General features: G+C 44.0%; 1 protein-coding gene across 1 annotated transcript in view; it reads left to right on the forward strand.

The window, feature by feature from the left end:
• The window catches only part of CRYBG1 (crystallin beta-gamma domain containing 1), a 190,135-nt gene that overhangs the window by 115,298 nt on the left and 54,140 nt on the right, over positions 1 to 20,697 (forward strand). Inside the window, exon 3 of the mRNA XM_078447177.2 lies at positions 18,756 to 20,371. Coding sequence (XP_078303303.2) covers positions 18,756 to 20,371 — 1,616 coding nt within the window. The remainder of the gene's footprint in view (positions 1 to 18,755; positions 20,372 to 20,697) is intronic.

Consider the following 20,697-nt stretch of genomic DNA (forward strand, 5'->3'; position numbering starts at 1 on the left):
CGCCTGGGTGGCTCAGTCAGTTAAGCATCTGACTTTGGCTCAGGTCATGATCTTATGGCTCGTGAGTTTGAGCCCCGCGTCAGGCTCTGTGCTGACAGCTCAGAGCCTGAAACCTGCTTCGGATTCTGTGTCTCCCTCTCTCTCTGCCCCTTCCCTGTTCATGCTCTGTCTCTGTCTCTCTCAAAAATAAATAAACATTAAAAAATAAATAAATAAAATAGGCTAGTATGGAGCCCAATGTGGGGCTTGAACTCACTACCCTGAGATCAAGACCTGAGTTGAGATCAAGAGGTGAATGCTTAACCGACTGAACCACCCAAGCACCCCTACATTATGTGCTTTTAACCATAATTTAAAATATTAAAAAGAATAGCACCTCACACATGTACACACCATCATCAATATATGCTTGCACATTGACATAAGCCAGTAGATGCTTAATAAATGTTTCCAGTACTGATGGTCATGATGAAAAAAATAGGAGAGCATTTTTTGTCCTGATTTATAGCACCTTAATAATAAAGACTTCAGAGGTCTAATAACAGTGATCCATTGAAGAATGGAACTGGTTACCAAATACTGAAAACTTCTGATAAGACTTACACAAACTAGAAACTACTGGAGCAAATGTTATGGTAATTTATAATGATTGAATTATATGTATTGGTGGGTTTTAATAAAATGAACATGCTTTTTGCCTTTTCTATTATGTTGCATGCTTACGTTTTTTGTAATGCTACATGGTATGTGGCTTATGGGATGTAATTTATATCTTCTTAAAAAAGCATAAATAAATAAAACCTGGAATTAACCGAAGACATAACAAAAACTCAGCATTAGAGAAAACTGACCTTCTTCACCAGAGAAAGAAAACTAAGGGATCCTTTGTGCTCTATCCACTTCCTATCTCCTAAAGTCAGGTTTTCCATAGAACTTCCGGCATGCAGGGTAACTTTCCCTGAACTACCTACTACTTCCTCTGTTGTCTTTTCAGCAGTTTTGGTTCAGTGTCACACCCAAAAAAAGGCGCACCTCTTTAACCCTTTCAACTCTTAAATCAAACACACCCTTATTAGCTGTGCTTTTCACGTAAACAGTCAGCATCTGTCATTCAGTTCTGGCCCTGGGAGAGAGCAGCAGTGCCCGAAGGTGAGCTGGTGAGAGTTATCCAGGGTAGACTAGGAGGAGGAGGAGGACTAGACAAAGCTATCCCGAGAAGTAAGAAGATTGATATTGGCAATGCCCGCACAACAACATTTTACCTCCCGTACTCTCTTGGTGTTTCTATAGAAAGCAAAAAAGGAGCAACATCATGGTAAGAAACTAACCGAAATTTTGTTATCTTTTTATTGACTAAGACTTTGTTTTTAATTTGTATAGTAGTATTATTCATGATATAATTAACTTCACAATGGGTATATTGTCTAGAGCTGGCAAATTCTCTGGGCTCAAAAATCATAAAGCATTGTGAGTAGAAAGGATATAGTGGGAGACTATCTTAGAGGCTTTGTTAGAAGTAGAAATGAAAATGCCTAGTATGTGATCTGCTGGCTCTGCCTTTTCCTAGGTTCTTGAAAATATCACAGGTCATCAGTGACAAAGCTACTCTCATTTCATCCTTTCTATCCCCTGAATTCAACACATCTCCCCACCCTGCACCCCTTTCCCAGATTTCAAAGGGAAACTGATGTCCAGCCCCTTGGAAGAAACTGTTTGGGAAACATTAGGCTGAGAGTAAGGACTCATTTTTATTTTTCTTCATGGCAGGAGATGGAAGAAGTCAATTATACATTCTTTTAAAATGTAGGTTATCTTTCAAATGTGTTCTCCAGTGGGCGTTGGCCGCTGCTCTTACTGGCCTGTCCCCATAACAAGTTATTATGTATTGCACATACTTTCCCCAAACGAGATTTTATTAGGACACAGAAATTTATGGGACAGACTCAGCTTCTTACAACCCTAATCACTCGAGCAATACTATGGCTTAAAATAAATTATGAGAAAAAAGCAATCTTGTAAATTTTTAAGAAAAAGAAGTTTATATAATGTCTATTAGACTTTGCTTCACTAGTTTGATCGTGGAGGCATAAATATAAAACCCCAAGTAAGTGTTGGACATTATTGCCATTTTATTTGTTAATATTTCATACTTTCCTTCATCTTTTGATATGTTAGACACAATAGCTTAATAACTACACTGACAAGTGTCTTTACATTAAAATATGAGCTCCTAATCCTCCTCTCTAAATCTTTAGAATAAATACCCATGTTTCATAAGAAATGCTTTTCAAAAATTTGCCAAATTAAAAAATTTAAACATCTTGGCTTAAGAGCAGTATGACTATGAACCTTCTAAAAATGTACTAAGCAAATGAATTTAAACATAGCCAATGTACCTTGGTAAGTAAGCTTGGGTGGGATGGTGGAGAGCTTGGGGAAGAGGTATATTGGCCAGGCTGACGATCCTGAAGGTTGTTTCTCCCTTGGGTTTCTCTGATATGAGATAAAGGTACATGGGAGACACTGCAGGTACTAATGGTGTCGTGGCTAATGAGACAACACTTAAATTCAGATGTTGATTCAAATGTTGAAATGGGCAGGAACCTGCTGCCTGTGTCTCCAGGCGTAATCAGGACTAGGGCAGTGCTCAACCTAGGTGCACAGACTTGTCCTCCTCAAGCCTGTACAGGAGTAGTGTTTGCAAAACACAATCCAAATGTGCAAGCCGAGGCAGAGAGAAGGTATCTGAGGCTCATGCTGCCTGCCAGGAACAAGAGTGGTGAGAAGTGATGAAATGCTTTACTTTTCAAACCGAAAGGAGCAACAACCTTCTCACAGACTTCCCATTCCCAGCATGCACAGAGTCCCAATCCTCCAAAACCAAGTCTAGTAGAGGGAGTGGAGAATAAAAGCAGATTCTGTGGGAGTAGAAATCAGGGGGATCTCTCTGAGGGTAGAGAAGGAGTGGAAGGACCAGAAGATCCAGAGAGTGGAAAAAGATAGTAGACGCCAAATGAAAACCCATTATTTTATAGGCCCCAGTGAGTTAAAGTGTGAACTCCTCCCCAGTTTGGTACTTCTGATGCTGTTTTCTGGGCTCCCCTGGGGCTGCTCCACCCAGCCCTGACTCCTGGGTCTTCAAGGTCCACTTCCTGTTCTTCACCTGCTCCTCCTCCCCACCTTCCTTAGCAGCACGCTTTGCTTCCCAGCTCTTTCTCTGTCTAAAGTGACCTTCCTGGTTTCTCCCTGGTCTTGTTTAAGGGTGTGTGTGTGTGTGTGTGTGTGGTAGTCAAATGCAGCCAAAAGGAACAGAGCAGGAAACGGAAGGAGAGAAATAGTGCAGGCATTGTCAGTCATCTTCTGATCCCACCAGCTACATGTGACCTTGAGCAAATCACTTTCCACACCATGGTTTTTTCAAATTGAAAATGAGGATGACAATTACCACCTCACAAGACTGTTATGGCATGTGGCAGATTCTTAAGCAATCTTAAGAAATGTTAGCTGAAATAAGCCCCAAAGAGTAAGTATATGAAACATGTTCAGTGCCATTAGCAAAGACATGCATATTTATCTAGTTATTGTAAAACACAGCATGTGTCAGAAAAATGTAGAAAGTACAAATGTAGAGTATAATGAATAATTATAAAACAAGCACCTGTAAAAGTAAGTGCAGGTCACGATGTAACCCATTGCTGCCTCATCTTAAGTCTCCCCTGGGTGTCTCTGGTCATACTCCCCACCCCACCACCAGGGCCAGTACTAAGTTGAGGGGAATGGGGCACTCACTTCAGAAGCAAAGTTTAAGGGCTGCCAAAAAACTCAACAGTCAAATAATATTTTAATATAATATTTTATTACAATATTTTGAAAAATAAAAGTTAATACTGAGTCTGATGCAGGGCTTGAACTCACAGACTGTGAGATCATGACCTGAGCTGAAGTTGGATGCTTAGCTGACTGAGCCACCCAGGCACCCCAAAATATCAAAATTTTAAATACAGGACCTCTACCATAAGCAATAACCACTACCTTAACTGTTATAGCCATCACATCTCTTTCCTGTATACTTTTACCACCTATGACTATATCCCAAGACAATGCAAATCAGTTTTCCTCTTCTTGACTTTCATATACATGGAATCATGTACTGTGTTCTCATTTGTGTCTAGATTCTTTTGATCAACTTATATTTATAAAATTCATCCATTGGTTGTGTGCAACTAAAGTTGGCTCGTTTATATTGCTGTAGACTATTCTATTGTATTAAGGTACCGCAGTTAACTTACTCATCTTACCGTCCGTGGGATCTGGGTCTGTTTTTTGTTGGGGGCTATTACAAGCAATGCTACTATCAACATTCTTTGCACTTGTTCTGGAACAATGTTCACAAGCTTCTGGACAACAGAAGTTCTCAAAGTAAAGTGTGAGGATCTTTGGGGGTCCCCGACATCTTCTGAGGGAGACTGTAATGTCAAAACTATTTTCATAACAATGCTGAGATGTCATTTGCCTTTCACTCTCATGCTCTCACAAGTCCACAGAGGAGATCCAGAGGCGACATGATGTGCAAGGATGTCTTGTTCTACCAGCTAATAGAAGGTGTCCTGAGTATTGCTGGATTTCACTACTCAGTTTTAGTCTTTGTTTTGATTTTTTTTTTCAACGTTTTTTATTTATTTTTGGGACAGAGAGAGACAGAGCATGAACGGGGGAGGGGCAGAGAGAGAGGGAGACACAGAATCAGAAACAGGCTCCAGGCTCCGAGCCATCAGCCCAGAGCCTGACGCGGGGCTCGAACTCACAGACCGCGAGATCGTGACCTGGCTGAAGTCGGACGCTTAACCGACTGCGCCACCCAGGCGCCCCTGTTTTGATTTTTTTTTAAAGTTTATTTATTTGAGAGAGACAGAGACAGTGTGAGCGGGAGAGGGGCAGATAGGGAGAGAAGGGGAGGGGCAGACAGAGAGGGAAAGAGATAATCCCAACCAGGCTTCACACTATCAGCACAGAGCCCAGTGTGGGGCTTGAACTCGTGAAACTGTTAGATCATAACCTGAGCCGAAATCAAGAGTCGGGTGTTTAACCTGCTGAGCCACCCAGGTGTCCCTTATCAGTATTGATAGATATAACCTACATAAACAAAGGCTCTTGGGGGCCTTAACTTTTAGGAGTGTCAAGGGGTTCAGAAACCAAAATTCTGAGAACTGCTACTCTAGAGTGTGCTAAGGAGAGGAATTGCTTGCTTGTTCACAGGACCTGTGTATCTTCAGTTCTATCAGATAATGCCACAGTGTTTTCCAAAGTAGTGGCACCAATTATATTCCAATCACCAGTGTAGAAGAGTTCCCATTGTTCCACAGCCTCTCTTATATTTGGATGTATCACTTTGTAATTATTTTCCAATCTGATGGGTGTGTAAATATGTCTCATTATGGTCTTTTCATTCCCTTGATTACTGAATAGGAACGTATCCTAGGTAATAATTAAGAATATGTGTAGAGATAAGCTACAGATATGCTTTCTGCAGCCTGCAATGCATTGAAAATAACATAAATGAACAACTGCAGGAATTGTAGTACATTAACATGATGGAATTGAATGTAACCATTAAAAATACTATTTTAGATGTATATTTATTGGCATGAATTCAGTGAAAAAAAACAATATATGAAAAAGCTTTTTATCAAGTGATACTGTATAATGCCCTGAAAAAAGGCCAGGAAGAGGGGTGCCTGGGTAGCTCAGTCAGTTAAGCATCTGACTCTTGATTTGGACTCGGGTCATGATCTCACAGTTCTGTTTGTGAGTTTGAGCCCCACGTCGACTCTTTTGGGATTTCTCTCTTGTTGATTCTCTTGGGATGCTTGGGATTTATCTCTCTCCCTCTCTCTCTGCTTCTCCTCCACTCGTGCACACCATCTCTCTCTCTCAAAATAAGTAAATTAAACTTAAAAAAGAAGTGAATGAATTAAAAAAAAAAGCCAGGAAAGGAAAATAATAATAATAGTATCTTGGGATGGGAAAATGAAAGCTAATTTATATTTTCTTCATTGTACTTGCTTGTATAGTCTGACTTTCAAATATGAATATGTATTTCTTTTTTTTTAATTTTATTTTCTAAGGTTCCCTTTTCCATCCATTTCTTCCCCAGAGATTATGCTAGATGTTTTACAAACATTTCAATTGATCCTCAAAAAAAATCCAGAGGATGGGTATTTCAGAACCTGGATTTTGGGAGGAATCATTTGAGAAGGGGACTGAAGCTAGAGACAGGGCTTTGCTCTTGTCTGAGGATTGCTTGCTGAGGACTTCAGGAATAACTCATTGCCCTCCAACTACTTATCATTCCACTACTCACTCTAGTCTGGCTCTCTCTGATTGATCGGTGGGTAAGTAAGGGATTTCTGGAAAATAAGGTTGATGCATTCGTTTGACAAATATTTATTGAGTGCCTATTGGTACCATGCATTGAGAAAGGATTAGGGACACAGTGGCAAACAAAACTACATTCTTGTACTCGTGCAGCTTATGTTCCATAAAGAAAGCAGATGATAAACTATACAAATAAACATGAAGTGAAGTTCAAGTAATGATAAGTGCTATGAAGAAAAAGAAAGGAGGATAAGGTTATAGAAAGTGAGGTTCAGTTTTACATCGGGTGACCCAAAGCTGTCCACTCTACCTAGGTGTGTGTCTTCTTCTATACATTATGATCTGGGGAGAAAAGTTTAAAAAAAAAAAAGGGTGGGGGGAGTAGACTTCTGTTTGTTTTCTTTATTCTGGTCATGGCACAATGAAGATGAGCACTCATAAGCCATGAATGGTGTGCCCAGTTCTGGAGACACGCTAGCTCTTTTAGGAACTGCATCTGGTCTCTTTTCTCATCTCTGTCTCACCACCTGAGAACCATAAAGTGATCTCATTATTTACTTAGTTTCCATAATTTAAACTTGGGTCATGAAACATCAGCAAAATATCAATTATGCCAGCCACCACTGTCTTAGGGCACTTTGTGCTTTTCAAAGCATGTTCACATATATCATTTCATGTGAATTTCTCAGTAATCCTGTATGACAGAAGAGGAATTTTTTGAGAGGATAAATGATTCGATCCCTATATAGTAACTGAGTTCTTTTCATGAAAGCATGCATTCTGGTTCTTAACTTGGAATGTAATGCCCAGGAAGTCAATAATTCTCACTAGAAATTATGGAAAACTGAGAAATTTGGGGAGAAATGATTATTAACTGGAAAAACTGAGATTGTTCCATTTTCTAGAAATAACTCCAGTATTTTCTGCCATACTTTTAAATGTGGTTAAACTAATCTTAAGTCTCAAGGTCACTAGAAGTCTCATAGACAGCCTAGAGTCATAGTGCTGTGTTGGAGAGGCTTCATTCTTCATAGACCTGGCACCTCCAAGTTCCTTCTTGCTTCCTGATCTCCCTCACCTTACAGTGGACTTGACTGTTAGCTGTGCCTGGTGGAGGGGGGCAGGCATGCTGCGTCAGACCTCTCCAGGGCTGTTTCCCCCTCTTCTCTCCAACTTATTCCCTGTACCCTCATCACATCATTCAGATATGGATGGGCTAACTGAAGGTTATTCCTTGGGATTTGAGTACTTAGATCCTGAGACTCAGTGATAGTTTTCTAGTGTTTAAAGTGCTTTTTTTTTAACTGAGGTAAAATCGGTATATATTGCATAACTTACAGGTGTACATTATAATTTGCTATTTGTATACACCACAAAGTGGCCACCACCGTATGTCTAGTTACTACACATCACCATACAGTTATGACCCTTCACTCATTCGGCCCTCCCTCACCCCCTTCTCCTCTGGTAACCACCAATCTGTTCTCTGTATTAAAGTACTTATTCTTGAGCTTTGACCTGAGCAATTGTGCAAGTCATTCTTGTTAGATTGCATAAAGAACATGTTTGGGTTTTTTTGTTTGTTTGTTTGGTTGGTTGGTTGGTTCTGGGTCAATTAAAAAGGAACTAATTCGACTACTTCACAATGAGCATATTTCCATTTTCCAGTCTGGCTAAGCTTCTTTACTCCAATTAGGAACTGACTAATCGGTGGTTTGTGCTAATCAAGATATACATACAGTCCAAGAGATAGTAAGAAATACTGTACGATAAATTTCAAATTCTTCAGTCTCTTCTTAGTTACATGTTATGCATAGGAAAAAAATTCACCAAATTAGGATTAAATATCTCTACTACAAAGCAAATTAATTCAGCATTATCATTATCTTCGCATTTGAGAGAAAAAGAAAAACTTGATCAAATTTACACATAAAGAAACATTGTGAGTTATTTGTTACCCATGGTTGGGCACACAGTGTTAGTGAAGACCCCAGCCCAGGAACAGAGCACTTGGGTAATTGAGGAAAATAATGAAGGCCTGTTGGCAAAGAGTGGGAAAGGTGTTAAGGAAACCAAGAGAAGTGAAAGAAGCTTAAGCTTCCGAGTTCTTTGCTCACTTGGCCTCTTCTAAAATCCTGTCCCTAAATCTGTAATCCAGAATTTGGGGTTTTCTTTCTTTCTTTCTTTCTTTCTTTCTTTCTTTCTTTCTTTCTTTCTTTCTTTCTTTCTTTCTTTTAATGTTCTATTTATTTTTGAGAGAGAGAGCATGCGCGTGAGCTCACACCCAAGCAGGGGAGGGGCAGAGAGAAAGGGAGACACAGAATCCAAAGCAGGCTCCAGGCTCTGAGCTGTCAGCACAGAGCCTGACACGGGGCTCAAACTCATGACATGAGATCATGACCTGAGCCAAAGTCGGACGCTTAAGCAACTGAGCCACCCAGGCACCCCTGGGGTTCTTTTTCTTAAAGAAATCTCTCAAAATTTTTCTGCCCCATAAAACCTGTTTTTACCTTAAGCAGAGGATAGTGAAGCACTCCCCTGCAGCACCAGTTGAGATCCTTCCCATCCTAGGCCTGAAGGGGCAAGATGAGGAAGCAGTCACTGACTGGGAACTGCAGAGAAGTATGGCTGCAGGGAAGGCTGCTGACAGAATCCATGGCCAAACCTGGCCACACCTGCCCAGAGCACAATAGGAGAGGGAGAGATGGGGAAAAGAAAAATACGTGACCTCACCCCGGTCCCTCCCCTTGATTTCCCATCACTGCCTTCCACTGGCTGGACCAAACCCAAGCCAAAGGGTAAAGGAGTTTCTTTTTTTTTTTTTTTTAATTTTTTAACATTTATTTATTTTTGAGAGACAGAGCACGAGTGGGGGAGGGGCAGAGAGAGAGGGAGACACAGAATCTGAAGCAGGCTTCAGGCTCCCAGCTGTCAGCACAGAGCCTGATATGGGGCTTGAACCCATGAACTATGAGACTATGACCTGAGTCGAAGTTGGATGCTTAACCCACTGAGCCACTCAGATGCCCCTAAAGGAGTCAGTTTCTATATTCTATTGTGGTCAAGGGTTTGGGGCACAGAGAGGGGTGAGGAAGGATGAGCAAACAATATCCACTGTTTACAGAGTTCCCTGATTCTAAAAACAGCACTCCATAATAAGAGAGAGCTTATCAGCTGTTTACTGTATCATGTCCTTTTTTGAATTGCAAAGCCTAGAACTAAGCACATCATACAGGTGTAACATACTGTATGCAGTCAGACATTCCTAAAAGTGGTATATACATCATATTCTAGTAAATAAAATCTTATTTTTCTAATGATGTATTATAACCTCAAATGGGAAAAATTACTGAGCTAACTTTAGAAAGCCTGACTTGTGTCTTAAGAAAATTACTTAGGATCTTTGGATTGTGGTTTGCTTCTTTAAGGTAAGGAGAAAATTCTGGCACAAAGTGGACTCTCAATAACGGTTAGTGGAATGAATGAGTTAAATGATCCTAGAATTTAAACATTCCATGATTTTATCCTTCTTTCTGATTGATCGAATACCTGTAGTTTTAAACAATTAGGTTTCACTCTGCTTCTGTCAAACAGTGAATGCCCTAAGGTCAATTCTTAACTGGAACTGGGAATCTCCTTTTCAAAAGAAACTCTTCACTACTTCATAAAACCCTCTGGAAGAATATAAAATGCTTTTGGAATAATGAACATTTAATTGTTTCATTAATGATGGCTTCCATGTTCAATAATGCCTCCGTTTCAGGACATTGTTACACTTGAAAGGTAGAAAAAAGCCATGCTGTCACTTCACTGACCCAGTGGTAGATCTATGACTTTATACAACAGGATGTGGTCATTGTGTGACTCAAAGTGGCACAGTAGGAAAAGTAGAAAGTAGGGAATTACATACCACTGGAAGTTGAATGGACAGAGAAGAGATATAAAACACACACACACACACACACACACACACACACACACACACGCACACACAAGGAGAACAAGAATGAGCCATAGAGATAGGGTGGGTGGGCACTGGGAGTGCTGACAAATACTGGAAACTGTGCAGGGTGAGCAAGCATCCTCCCTGAGAGACAGGGGATCAGTGACAATGGAGACAGACTCTGAGGCCTAATGTAAAGTATTACGGGTCGCACTGTATGAAGTCGTACTGTAGATCAAAAGTGGTCGGATGCAGTAATTTCACATGTCTTTTGGCAAAAGGCCCGCTTATTACTAAACCTGTCACAGTCTGTGGGTCATTTAGCACAAGCCTTAGCCTTCACTCATTATGACAGCCCTGGAAGAAATCATTGTAATAGCACAAATGGGATAACCTGGGTCCATAGTTCTGTCTCCAGAATCACTACGTAGTAGATTATATTTAGTATACTCTGAGGGAGGGAACTGTATAACACATAAAAGAAAAATATTTATTTAAAAGTTAAAATGAAAAGTTTCAGTGCTCAATAGGTCAAAGTTTATTTATGTGAACATTTCTTCTTTTACATTGTGTGTGTGTGTTTGGAGTGGGCCATATTTATTAGCACAAGGAATAGGGAAAAGAAAAACACAAAATGGGGAGATAGAGGAGAGTAGGTCATTTGAAATGCCTGTTGCAATCTAGGTCTGTACTATCAGGGACCCATATCTAGATCCTCCCTTTATGTAACTTCATCTGTCTGAGGTTCTGAGGCTCAGATGATATGTGCAGATATCACACGCACACACACACACATGCGCGCACGCGCGTGCACACATATATGTATGTATGTTGCTCAGATATATGCACATATATCGTGGGAAAACGTGATTTTCATTTTACTTTTAAAACTCTTTAGCATGAACATCCTGGAAGCTGTAAGAAAAGAGAGTAATATCTCCTCATTGAATATAATATCTCCCCATGAATATCTCCTCAGTAATATCTCCTCATGAAAGTCTTTCTTGCTTTTTGTGTGTTTCTCTTTCTTGCATCCTAACTCTACCTCAGATTGTCCCTCCAAATTTGACCGTTTCTCTGTTTTTTCACCTCCCTCCCCTTCCCCACTCTCCATCTTTGTTCTTTAGTTGTTCCACATCTTCAAAGTATTTCTTGCTTATGGGATGGAATTTTCTGATCCTTGCTTTTACTTTTAAAAGTTGAAGGGTGGGGCGCCTGACTGGCTCAGTCAGTGGAGCATGTGACTCTTAAACTCAGGGTTGTGAGCTCGAGCCTCACATTGGACACAGAGCCTACTTAAAAAAAAAAAAAGTTGAAGGGTTTTTAAAAGTTGAAGTAGCTTAAATCCCCATATATATATTTTTTAATTTGAGAGAGAGAGAGGGAGCATGAGACGGGGAAGGGCAGAGAGAGAAAGAATCTTAAACAGGTTCCATGCTCAATGCTCAGTGCGGAGCCTGACGCAGGGCTCAGTCCCACAACCTGGGATCATGACCTGAGCCAAAATCAACCGTTGGACATTCAACTGACTGAGCCATCCAGGTGCCCCTTAAGTCCCTATATTTTTAAGCCTCACAACTGAAACTATTTTTTTAACCTATGCAGAAAAAAGTTCCTCACCAATGCAAACACATGTACACATGTGTTGAGAACTTAAGGTATTATCAAAGTAACATGTCATCCTATCATTTACAATACTGTCCATTAGACTCATTCCTCATTGTGGCTGAACTAAAGGAGCTACTTTAAGGCATATTTTCAGAAATCAAAGTGAGTGCTTAGGGAGTCACAAGTGTTCCAAAAAAGAGTTACTTTTCTACATCAGTGACCATGCTCTGGTAGGAGGCACAGGTGAGTACATGTAAAAGATCTTGATCTGCCTTCTCAAGTCAGATTTGGGCTGGCAGCCAGCAGTAAAGCTGAAGAAATGGAAGTTTGTGTGCCAGCAGCTACATCGCCCTGTGGAATCTTCACATGGGCAGAATAGAGCTGCAAATTGTTGACCACACTAAGTCTTGTGCAAAAAAGATTTCTATTCTGTTTTGGTTTTGTTTAGATCTAATCATGCTTCTACTTTATCTACAAGAATTTTGGTAACTCTGTTTCGGAAAGGAGAAGGAATGTTCCTAATTCTAGTAGCAGCAAATACATTATGTCCACCTCTAGCTATAAGTCCCTGTGCTAAGCCATGGGAATAAAGATGGGACATTTTTCCTGCTCTTAAGGGGCCTATATTCCACTGGGCAACAAAAAGGTGGGAAACATATGAAAGACTTATTTTTATTTTTATTTTTTTTGTTGTATTTTTTTTATTGAATGTTTCCTCTTTTTTTTCTCTCAATATATGAAGTTTATTGTCAAATTGGTTTCCATACAACACCCAGTGCTCATCCCAAAAGGTGCCCTCCTCAATACTCATCACCCACCCTCCCCTCCCTCCCACCCCCCATCAACCCTCAGTTTGTTCTCAGTTTTTAAGAGTCTCTTATGCTTTGGCTGTCTCCCACTCTAACCTCTTTTTTTTTTTTCCCCTTCCCTTCCCCCATGGGTTTAAGTTTCTCAGGATCCACATAAGAGTGAAACCATATGGTATCTGTCTTTCTCTGTATGGCTTATTTCACTTAGCATCACACTCTTCAGTTCCATCCACGTTGCTACAAAAGGCCATATTTCATTCTTTCTCATTGCCACGTAGTATTCCATTGTGTATATAAACCACAATTTCTTTATCCATTCATCAGTTGATGGACATTTAGGCTCTTTCCCTAATTTGGCTATTGTTGAGAGTGCTGCTATAAACATTGGGGTACAAGTGCCCCTATGCATCAGTACTCCTGTATCCCTTGGGTAAATTCCTAGCAGTGCTATTGCTGGGTCATAGGGTAGGTCTATTTTTAATTTTCTGAGGAACCTCCACACTGCTGAAAGACTTATTTTTAAACAGTATGTTAGTTACATTTTCAAATAATATGCTCAACATATTGGGGCACCTGGATGGCTCAGTCAGTTAAGCATTTGACTTCAGCTCAGGTCACGATCTCACAGTTCGTGGGTTTGAGCCTTGCGTCGGGCTCAGTGCTGACAGCCTGGAGCCTGGAGCCTGCTTCGGATTCTGTGTCTCCCTCTCTCTCTGCTCCTCCCCTGCTCCCACTCTGTTTCTCTCAAAAATAAAATCAAAACATAAAAATAATAATAACAAAATATGCTCAACATATTTTTCTTCAAACTCCAAACATAATTTCAGGTAAAGTACTTACTTCTAAATTTAAAGCAGTGACTCCAATAGGCAATCAGGTAGCTGGTGAGGGGTGGGGGATAAGCACACTGTTTTGTTTGTATGTCCAGACATTTTGGTACGTTAACAATTTGTAGTATATTAACAATTTATCCTGTATTCCCTGGCCTTTTGTCCCCCACTAGTTGAGATTGCCAAGATCTCTGAAATTACAGGTAATAACACAGGGTGGCGTTACGAAGGAGCAGCTGCTGATAGCAGGCGCTGCCACACCAAGGCTGGGGATCACAAAACAGCCCTGCAGCCAGTGCTGCCTGGGCCTCTACTCGCTGCTGGAGTATGGGCTTGTCCTAGATGCTTACACATGTCGCTAATGAGCCACATTTAACATTAGCCAACAGGAGCACTGTAAGACAAGCCTTAGCACACAACCCATGGGCCATCTCTGAGGTAGTCCTGTTGTGGACAGCTCTCGTCCTTATCAGGTGTGGGTTCCAAATGCAGGTTCTGTACAGTGAGGTGTGCACGCTGCCTTAAATAAGGTGTACAGGAGTACACAAGAGAGAGCTAACCACCAGATGATGAGAGAGGTCTTGGGATTGCAGGGCTCTGCTGTAGTCTGTGAACACCTAGCCCAAGAACCCTCAACAACCTGACCTTGCAGGGAGGAGAGCCTGGGGAGCAGCCGAGGAGAGCAGGATGAAAACTGATTGGCCCTCATGGCCTCTTTGCAAAACACCCCTCCCCAACAGATTATTATGGAGGTTGAGCGAGTAAGTGCTAGGTCCCATCCTACCTTTACTACTCCAGGTGCAGACTCCTACGTGAGAAGGTAACTATTCTCTGGACAATTCGAAGGCCATCTAGCTTTTCACCTTCCATCTGCCATGCTTATATTCTCCTCCATGAGGAAAGAAAAATCCCTGGCTGAAAAGAAATGTATGTCCTATTTTAAGAAGGGGTTTTTCTCAAAGATTTTCTCAAAGACTGTGAACTTAACTTAGGATGAACAGTTCATTCTGAACTCTGCTCAGTGCCTTGCATAGACATATGCTGGAGATACTCAGGGGCTTGGCTCCTGGAGCAAGGCTGCATTCTGCTGTAAACAAGGATCTAGCTCTTGAAATGACTTGAGGCTCCTGTTGACCAAGAACTATGAAATGTGCTCCTGAGCCAGATGGATTGTTTCTCATGGGGAAGTTTAATTTGTAGTTGTTTTTTTTTTTTTTAAGTTTATTTATTTATTTTTGAGAGAGAAAGAGAAAGTGAGCAGGGGAAAGTCAGAGGGAGAGGGAAAGAGAGAGAATCCCAAGCAGGCTCTGCACTGTCAGTACAGAGCCCAACTTGGGACTCAAACTCACAAACCATGAGATCATGACCTGAGCTGAAATCAAGAGTCAGATGCTTAACCAACTGAGCCACCCAGGTACCCCAGAAAGTTTTATTTTTAAACCATCTTTATTAAGATATAATTTATATATAAAAAATTGTACCCATTTTAAGTGTATCATTCCAGGAGTTTTGAAAGTTATGTACATATGTGTACCCATTAGCACATTTAAGATATAGAACATCACCATTACCCCCACAGTTCCTTTGTGTCTCTTTGTAGTCACATTGCACCCCTCCACCCCTTCCCTACCCTCCGGCAACTATTGATCTATTTTCTATGATTATATATTAGATTTGCATTGCCTAGAATAGCATATACATGGAACCATACAGTAGGTAATGTTTTGAGTCTGGCTTCTTTCACTGAGCATAACATTTTTAAGCTTTATCCGTGTCATTACACACTTCAGAAGTTCAGTCCTTTTTATTGTTGAGTAGTATTCTGGTGTATGATGTACCACAATTTGTTTCTCCATTCACAGTTGATGGATATTTGTTTCCAGTTTTTGACAATTATGAATTAAACTTCTGTGAACCTTCATGTATAAACAAACAAAACTCTACAGTTCTCGGAAGTTCAATACACAAAACAACAGCCTGGCAGGTGATAAATTGGCTGCCCTTCTGAGGGGAAGAGAAGTCAAGTAGTTGTTGAGGCTGAGTTATAGAGAACAACCGGTTTTGTAAAAAAGCAGCTATAGCCAAAAAATGAAAAATGCCTGCACTGGGCAGAGAGGACTGCTGATCAGGCATCTTTCAACTCCATGGGAAAGATGGATTACAACATGATTGGCAGGACAGAGTAATACATAAACCTAACGGTTTTCTTTTGAGACAGGCTAACAGTGAGCCCACAGACTCAAACCTTTTTTCCTGGGTACGTCTTTAGGATACATTTGAAGGTCTCTTCAGGCAACAGTGACAAAGCACTCCATCTCCAGAGTCAGAAAGACTACTGGCTGTGGACCTTTGGGCAGCGAAAAGTAACCTTGGTAAATGGGCATAAAAAGGGTACCTACCTCAAGGGCTGTTAGGAAGATTAGATGGGACTTTATGTAAATCTCCTTTTAAGTGTCTAGTGCCTAAGAAGGGCTTAGTAAGCATGAATTATGTTTAAAAATCATGTAATACTGGGGTGCCGCCTGGGTGCCTTAGCCCGTTGAACATCTGACTCTTGATTTCAGCTCAGGTCACAGTCCCAGGGTTGTGGAGTTGAGCCCCATGTGGTGCTTCATGCTGAGCGTGGAGCCTGCTTAAGATTATTTCTCCCTTTCTCCTGCTCTCTCTCCCTCTCAAATAATTAATAAATAAATAAGTAAATAAATAAACAAATAAATAAAGGGGCGGGGCGCCTGGGTGGCTCAATTGGTTGAGAGTCTGACTCTTGATTTTGGCTCATGATCTCACCATTGAAGAGTTCGAGCCCCACACGGGGCTCTGTGCTGACAGCATGGAGCCTACTTGGGATTCTCTCTCCCTCTCTCTGCCCCTCCCCACTCACACCAGCTCGCTCTCTCTCTCAAAAATAAAAATAAATAAATATCATGCAATTCTTTTGACTTGTAGTAAGAATCCAAATATATTCCTTAGGTAGCCAGGATGTTTATTTTCTTCTTAAATTACACAGTGAATCCTTCTTATATTATTTATATAACCATTGTAGGATTGAATTATTAATAAAAATCTGGTTAGATTTTAGAAGCGTATCAATTCAGTCACACAAGCTCCCAGTTGCTGCAACAAGGACCCATTTCCTCCTGCAGCAGCTAGCTCGTTCCAAAGCTCCCGCCAGGTGCTTCTCAAACCAAAGAACTGCTCAGGGCTGGTCAGTAAACGTGACTCATGAGCACTTCCTCAGGAGGTGTATGGCCTGCATTCAATCCCTTTCTCTGGGCTGACTCTACCTCGGGAGTGCCCTCTGCACCTCCGCATCCTCTGAAACCGGTCTGGGTGGTGAAGCTGAAGGAGTACCCCCCTCGCCGCTCTTTGTCTCTTTGCTGTCGAGCTTTGCTTACCTCATTTCTACCGTGGGGTACCAGCACCTAACTAGGCTGTTGCAGAATTACATGTTACTCTGCCGCGGCTGTCTCAATACGTACTTGTCGACCATGTTAATATCCATGGTTTATCTTGATGTCTTTCCTATTTCCTACCACTTCCAAAGTTCACTGGCAAAGGAAATGGAGCTGAAGAGGTATTCCGGAACCTCTCGGTAAACAGTCAATATTGTAAAAACTGCCCTGAATGTTCGCCTTGGTGGGTGGGGCTCAAGCTAAACTCTTGGGTTTTTAAAGGAAGGGGTAATTCCTAAGTTCTTGTAGCCACACGTGTGGTCTTGGTTTCAGTGGGATCCTTACGCGGAGCACACCACCCTCCCCTACGAGCCAAGGCCGGTGCTAGCGTCCGGAGCTCCCTCCCTTTCCTAGGGAGGCCTCCTTCTCTTCCTGCCCGCCTGGTGCCCCACGGACCCCCTCTCCGCGTGGGGCAAACCCCACCGCGGCGCCTACTGGCAGGTTTCCTTTTATTGATTTGTCCCGAGCGCCCTCCCCTTCCAGCGCAGGCGCCAGGTGAGCGCCCTTTGGCTCCAGGCTATGTAAGAGGCGCCCGTGTTTTCGCTTCCCGGAACCCGCGGCGATTTTTGCGGGTGGCCCAGACCCCTTCCCACGGGTGGCTCGGCTTCCGGGACTCGCGTCTGAAGCCCTGGGCCGCAGTGAGGGCCTGGCCCCCGGCCAAGGTCCGCGCGGACAGAGCCAGGTGTGCTCCTGTCCGCCGGCGCCTCCCGGACCCAGACGGGAGGGTATGCGAAAGTGGTCGTCCTCCTTCCCCAGGTACACCCCGTATTTGCACTCTTAGGAACTTCCGGCGGGGGAAAGGCCTTTCGGGTGAGGGCCAGAGCGGCCCGATGGCTTTGGGGGGAGAGGGGGAAACCAGCAGGCGTTTGAATGCCCGCCTGTTTCTCCCATTGGAGGAGTGCAGGCCCGCCCCTCCGGGAACCTCAGGTGTGGCTCTGGGCGGGCCCAGGTGCCAGAATCCTGGTTTTCCTAAGAGCTTTCATTTGCAGTTCTATTGAACCCAGGCGGCTTCCTTCTGTTCTAGAAAGGACTGCTAGAGCTTTTTCCTGGTTTTCCTTCCTTACTACAAAAAGAAAGGAGGTGTTTCAAAAACAAAAAAACACCCCCTTAAGATACTTTAGTGTCTTTACTGATGCCCTGTAGTCACGCATGTCAGTTTTGAAATTGCAGCTTTATTGAGGAAGGAGGTAAAAAGCAAAAGCTAGAGTCAATTGTTTATTTTGTGTAGGTGATTATTTGGACCTTACGAATTTTTCTCTAAATTTTTTTTAACGTTTATTTTTGAGAAACAGAGTGTGAACGGGGGAGGGGCAGAGAGGGAGAGAGGGAGACACAGAATCTGAAGCAGCCTCAGGCTCTGAGCTGTAGCACAGAGCCTGACGCAGGGCTCGAACCCAGGAACTGTGAGATCATGACCTAAGCCGAAGTCGGATACTAAAGGGACTGAGCCACCCAAGGGCTGCCCCCCGCCCCCAATTTTTATTTAAAACACAAGACCTAGTTGAAGAACATGTTATTCTAAGTAGTGCCAAACACATCATGGGGCTTAAGAAAAATTAAAGTAAAATCTGGGTTTATTTTGTTGGAATAAATGTAACAAAAACATAACTCTTTAATTTTCAATCAGAGACTGGTCTGTTACCATTTTGGCTTGTAGTTCTGCTATGTACTTACTATTAAAGAGGGGAAAACCCAGATTTTTTATAGTTTCTCTCCCCCAATCCCTTTTATTTTCCAGTCCAGAGCACAACCACCAGAAGAAAACAAAAGGAAGCCAGTTTTGGGGAAACTTGGCAATCTGTTCACGGCAGGAAGGAGAAGGACCAGCAGAAACGGGTTACAGAGTCCCACCAGCTCCAGTGCCAAATCAGTGTCTCCCAAAGATGTAGCCTCTTCCAACCCCCCAGAAAGAGAGAATGAGAAGAGTAAACCTCTGGGCAACCAACCAAAGCAAACTGACACGTGTGAGGAGGGTTCCCCGCAGGAGAAGCCCCAGGGGTCGGAGGAGCACCCGGAGACCTGTATACAGGTGGACCCCCCTGACGCCAAGCTGTCACCTTGCACGAGCAGCCAGGCAGCGGCGGCGGCTGGGCAGCAGTGCCATGAATGTGATTCACTCCAATTAGAACCTCTGGAGGCAGAGGGAGAGTCTTTCCCAGGTGCCACCACCGCTGCCAAGCAGCTGCATTCCTCACCAGAGAATTCCTCCAGGCAAGAGAACGCAGAGACGCTGGCCCACAGCCCGGCGGAGGACGCTTCACCGGGCACTGGCTTCCAGCAGGAGACAGCCCAGGGTGCGAAGAGTGTGCCGGGGTCGCCCACCAGGGAGAGTTCCGGGGCTGGACTAAGGGAGGCCACCGACACAGCCCCCCGTGTGTGTGCCGGGGCAGTCCCTGTGGGGCCCCAAGACACGCGCAGCAGCTCCCCCGAGGACGCGGCCGCTCCTCCAGGTGACCCACCGGCGGAGGGCGAGGGGAACCGCGCTGGCTCAGCGCAGGCAGACGGCAAAGCCGGGACCCAAGGACAACATTGCCGGCCTGGCGAGCGCACCCATCCCGCCACAGTGTTAACTTTGGACATCTACTTGAGCAAGACAGAAGTGGCACAGGTGGACGAGCCGGTGGCGATTACTCCGGGGGCAGAAGATTTCGGCGATTCCGACGACATGGAGAAGAGGCCCGGCGGCCGCAGGTCGGGCAGGCGGAGAAGGTCGCAGAAATCCACCGACTCCCCTGGGGCCGACACGGCGCCGCCCGACAGCGCGGGCAGGGACGACGCGGTGTTCGACTACGAGGTGGCGCCAAACGCGGCCACCGAGAACGGCTCGGCGGAAAAGAAAGTGAAATCTCCGCGGGCGGCCCCCGACGGGGGCGTTGCCTCTGCTGCGAGCGCGGAGTCCAAGCCCAGCCCCGGTTCCAGAGGGCAGCTCCGCGGGGAGTCGGAGCGCGGCAAGCAGCCGCCGCAGGCCTCGTCTCCCACCAAGAGGAGGGGCAAGAGTCGGGTCCCCGAGGCCGCGCCCACCTCGCCTGCAGGCGGCCCTCGGGCTCCCGCCAAGGAGTCCCCCCCCAAGAGGGCGCCGGCGCCCGACCCGGCCGCCAAGGGTGCCGCGGGGGACAACGGGGAGGAGGCGGCCCGTGTCATCCCCCGCGAGCTCACGGTCAAGAGCAGCTCGCTGCTGCCGGATATCAAGCCCGAGCACAAGAGGGGCCTGCTCCCCAACCACTTCGACGGCCGGGGAGAAGCAAGTCGAAGCAAAGAGCTGGGCAGGTCGGCCGGTGGTTCTGACGCCGAGAGCTTGAAGCCCAGGAACCATTTCGGTGTGGGCAGGTCGACGGTGACCACTAAAGTGACCCTGTAAGTAGCGGCGGGTTGGGGCCTGGTGGAGCTGTGGGTCTCAGCTCACGTGCCCGAGGGGCGTTTCCGGGGGCCTCGGGGTCTTTGCGTTTGTGGAAGAGCTCTCTCTGCACTGAACTTTCCCCTCTGTGTTGGAAAGAAGTGAAGGGCTAATTAACGAAGTTTAAGATGGCACTTTGGGAGCCTCCTGGGTTGTTCATTAACTGTTTTGGTAGATTTAAGCTGAATGAATGTAAAAATCTCTTGAGGCTGGATGTTTACATAATTAACTGAAAGAAGACTGCTTGGCCTGACCGGAGCTAAATCTTTATTCAAAATGTACACCA

The sequence above is a fragment of the Panthera onca genome, chromosome B2, assembly GCF_046562875.1.
Source record: "Panthera onca isolate mPanOnc1 chromosome B2, mPanOnc1 haplotype 2, whole genome shotgun sequence".
In the NCBI taxonomy this organism is placed as follows: Eukaryota; Metazoa; Chordata; class Mammalia; order Carnivora; family Felidae; genus Panthera; species Panthera onca.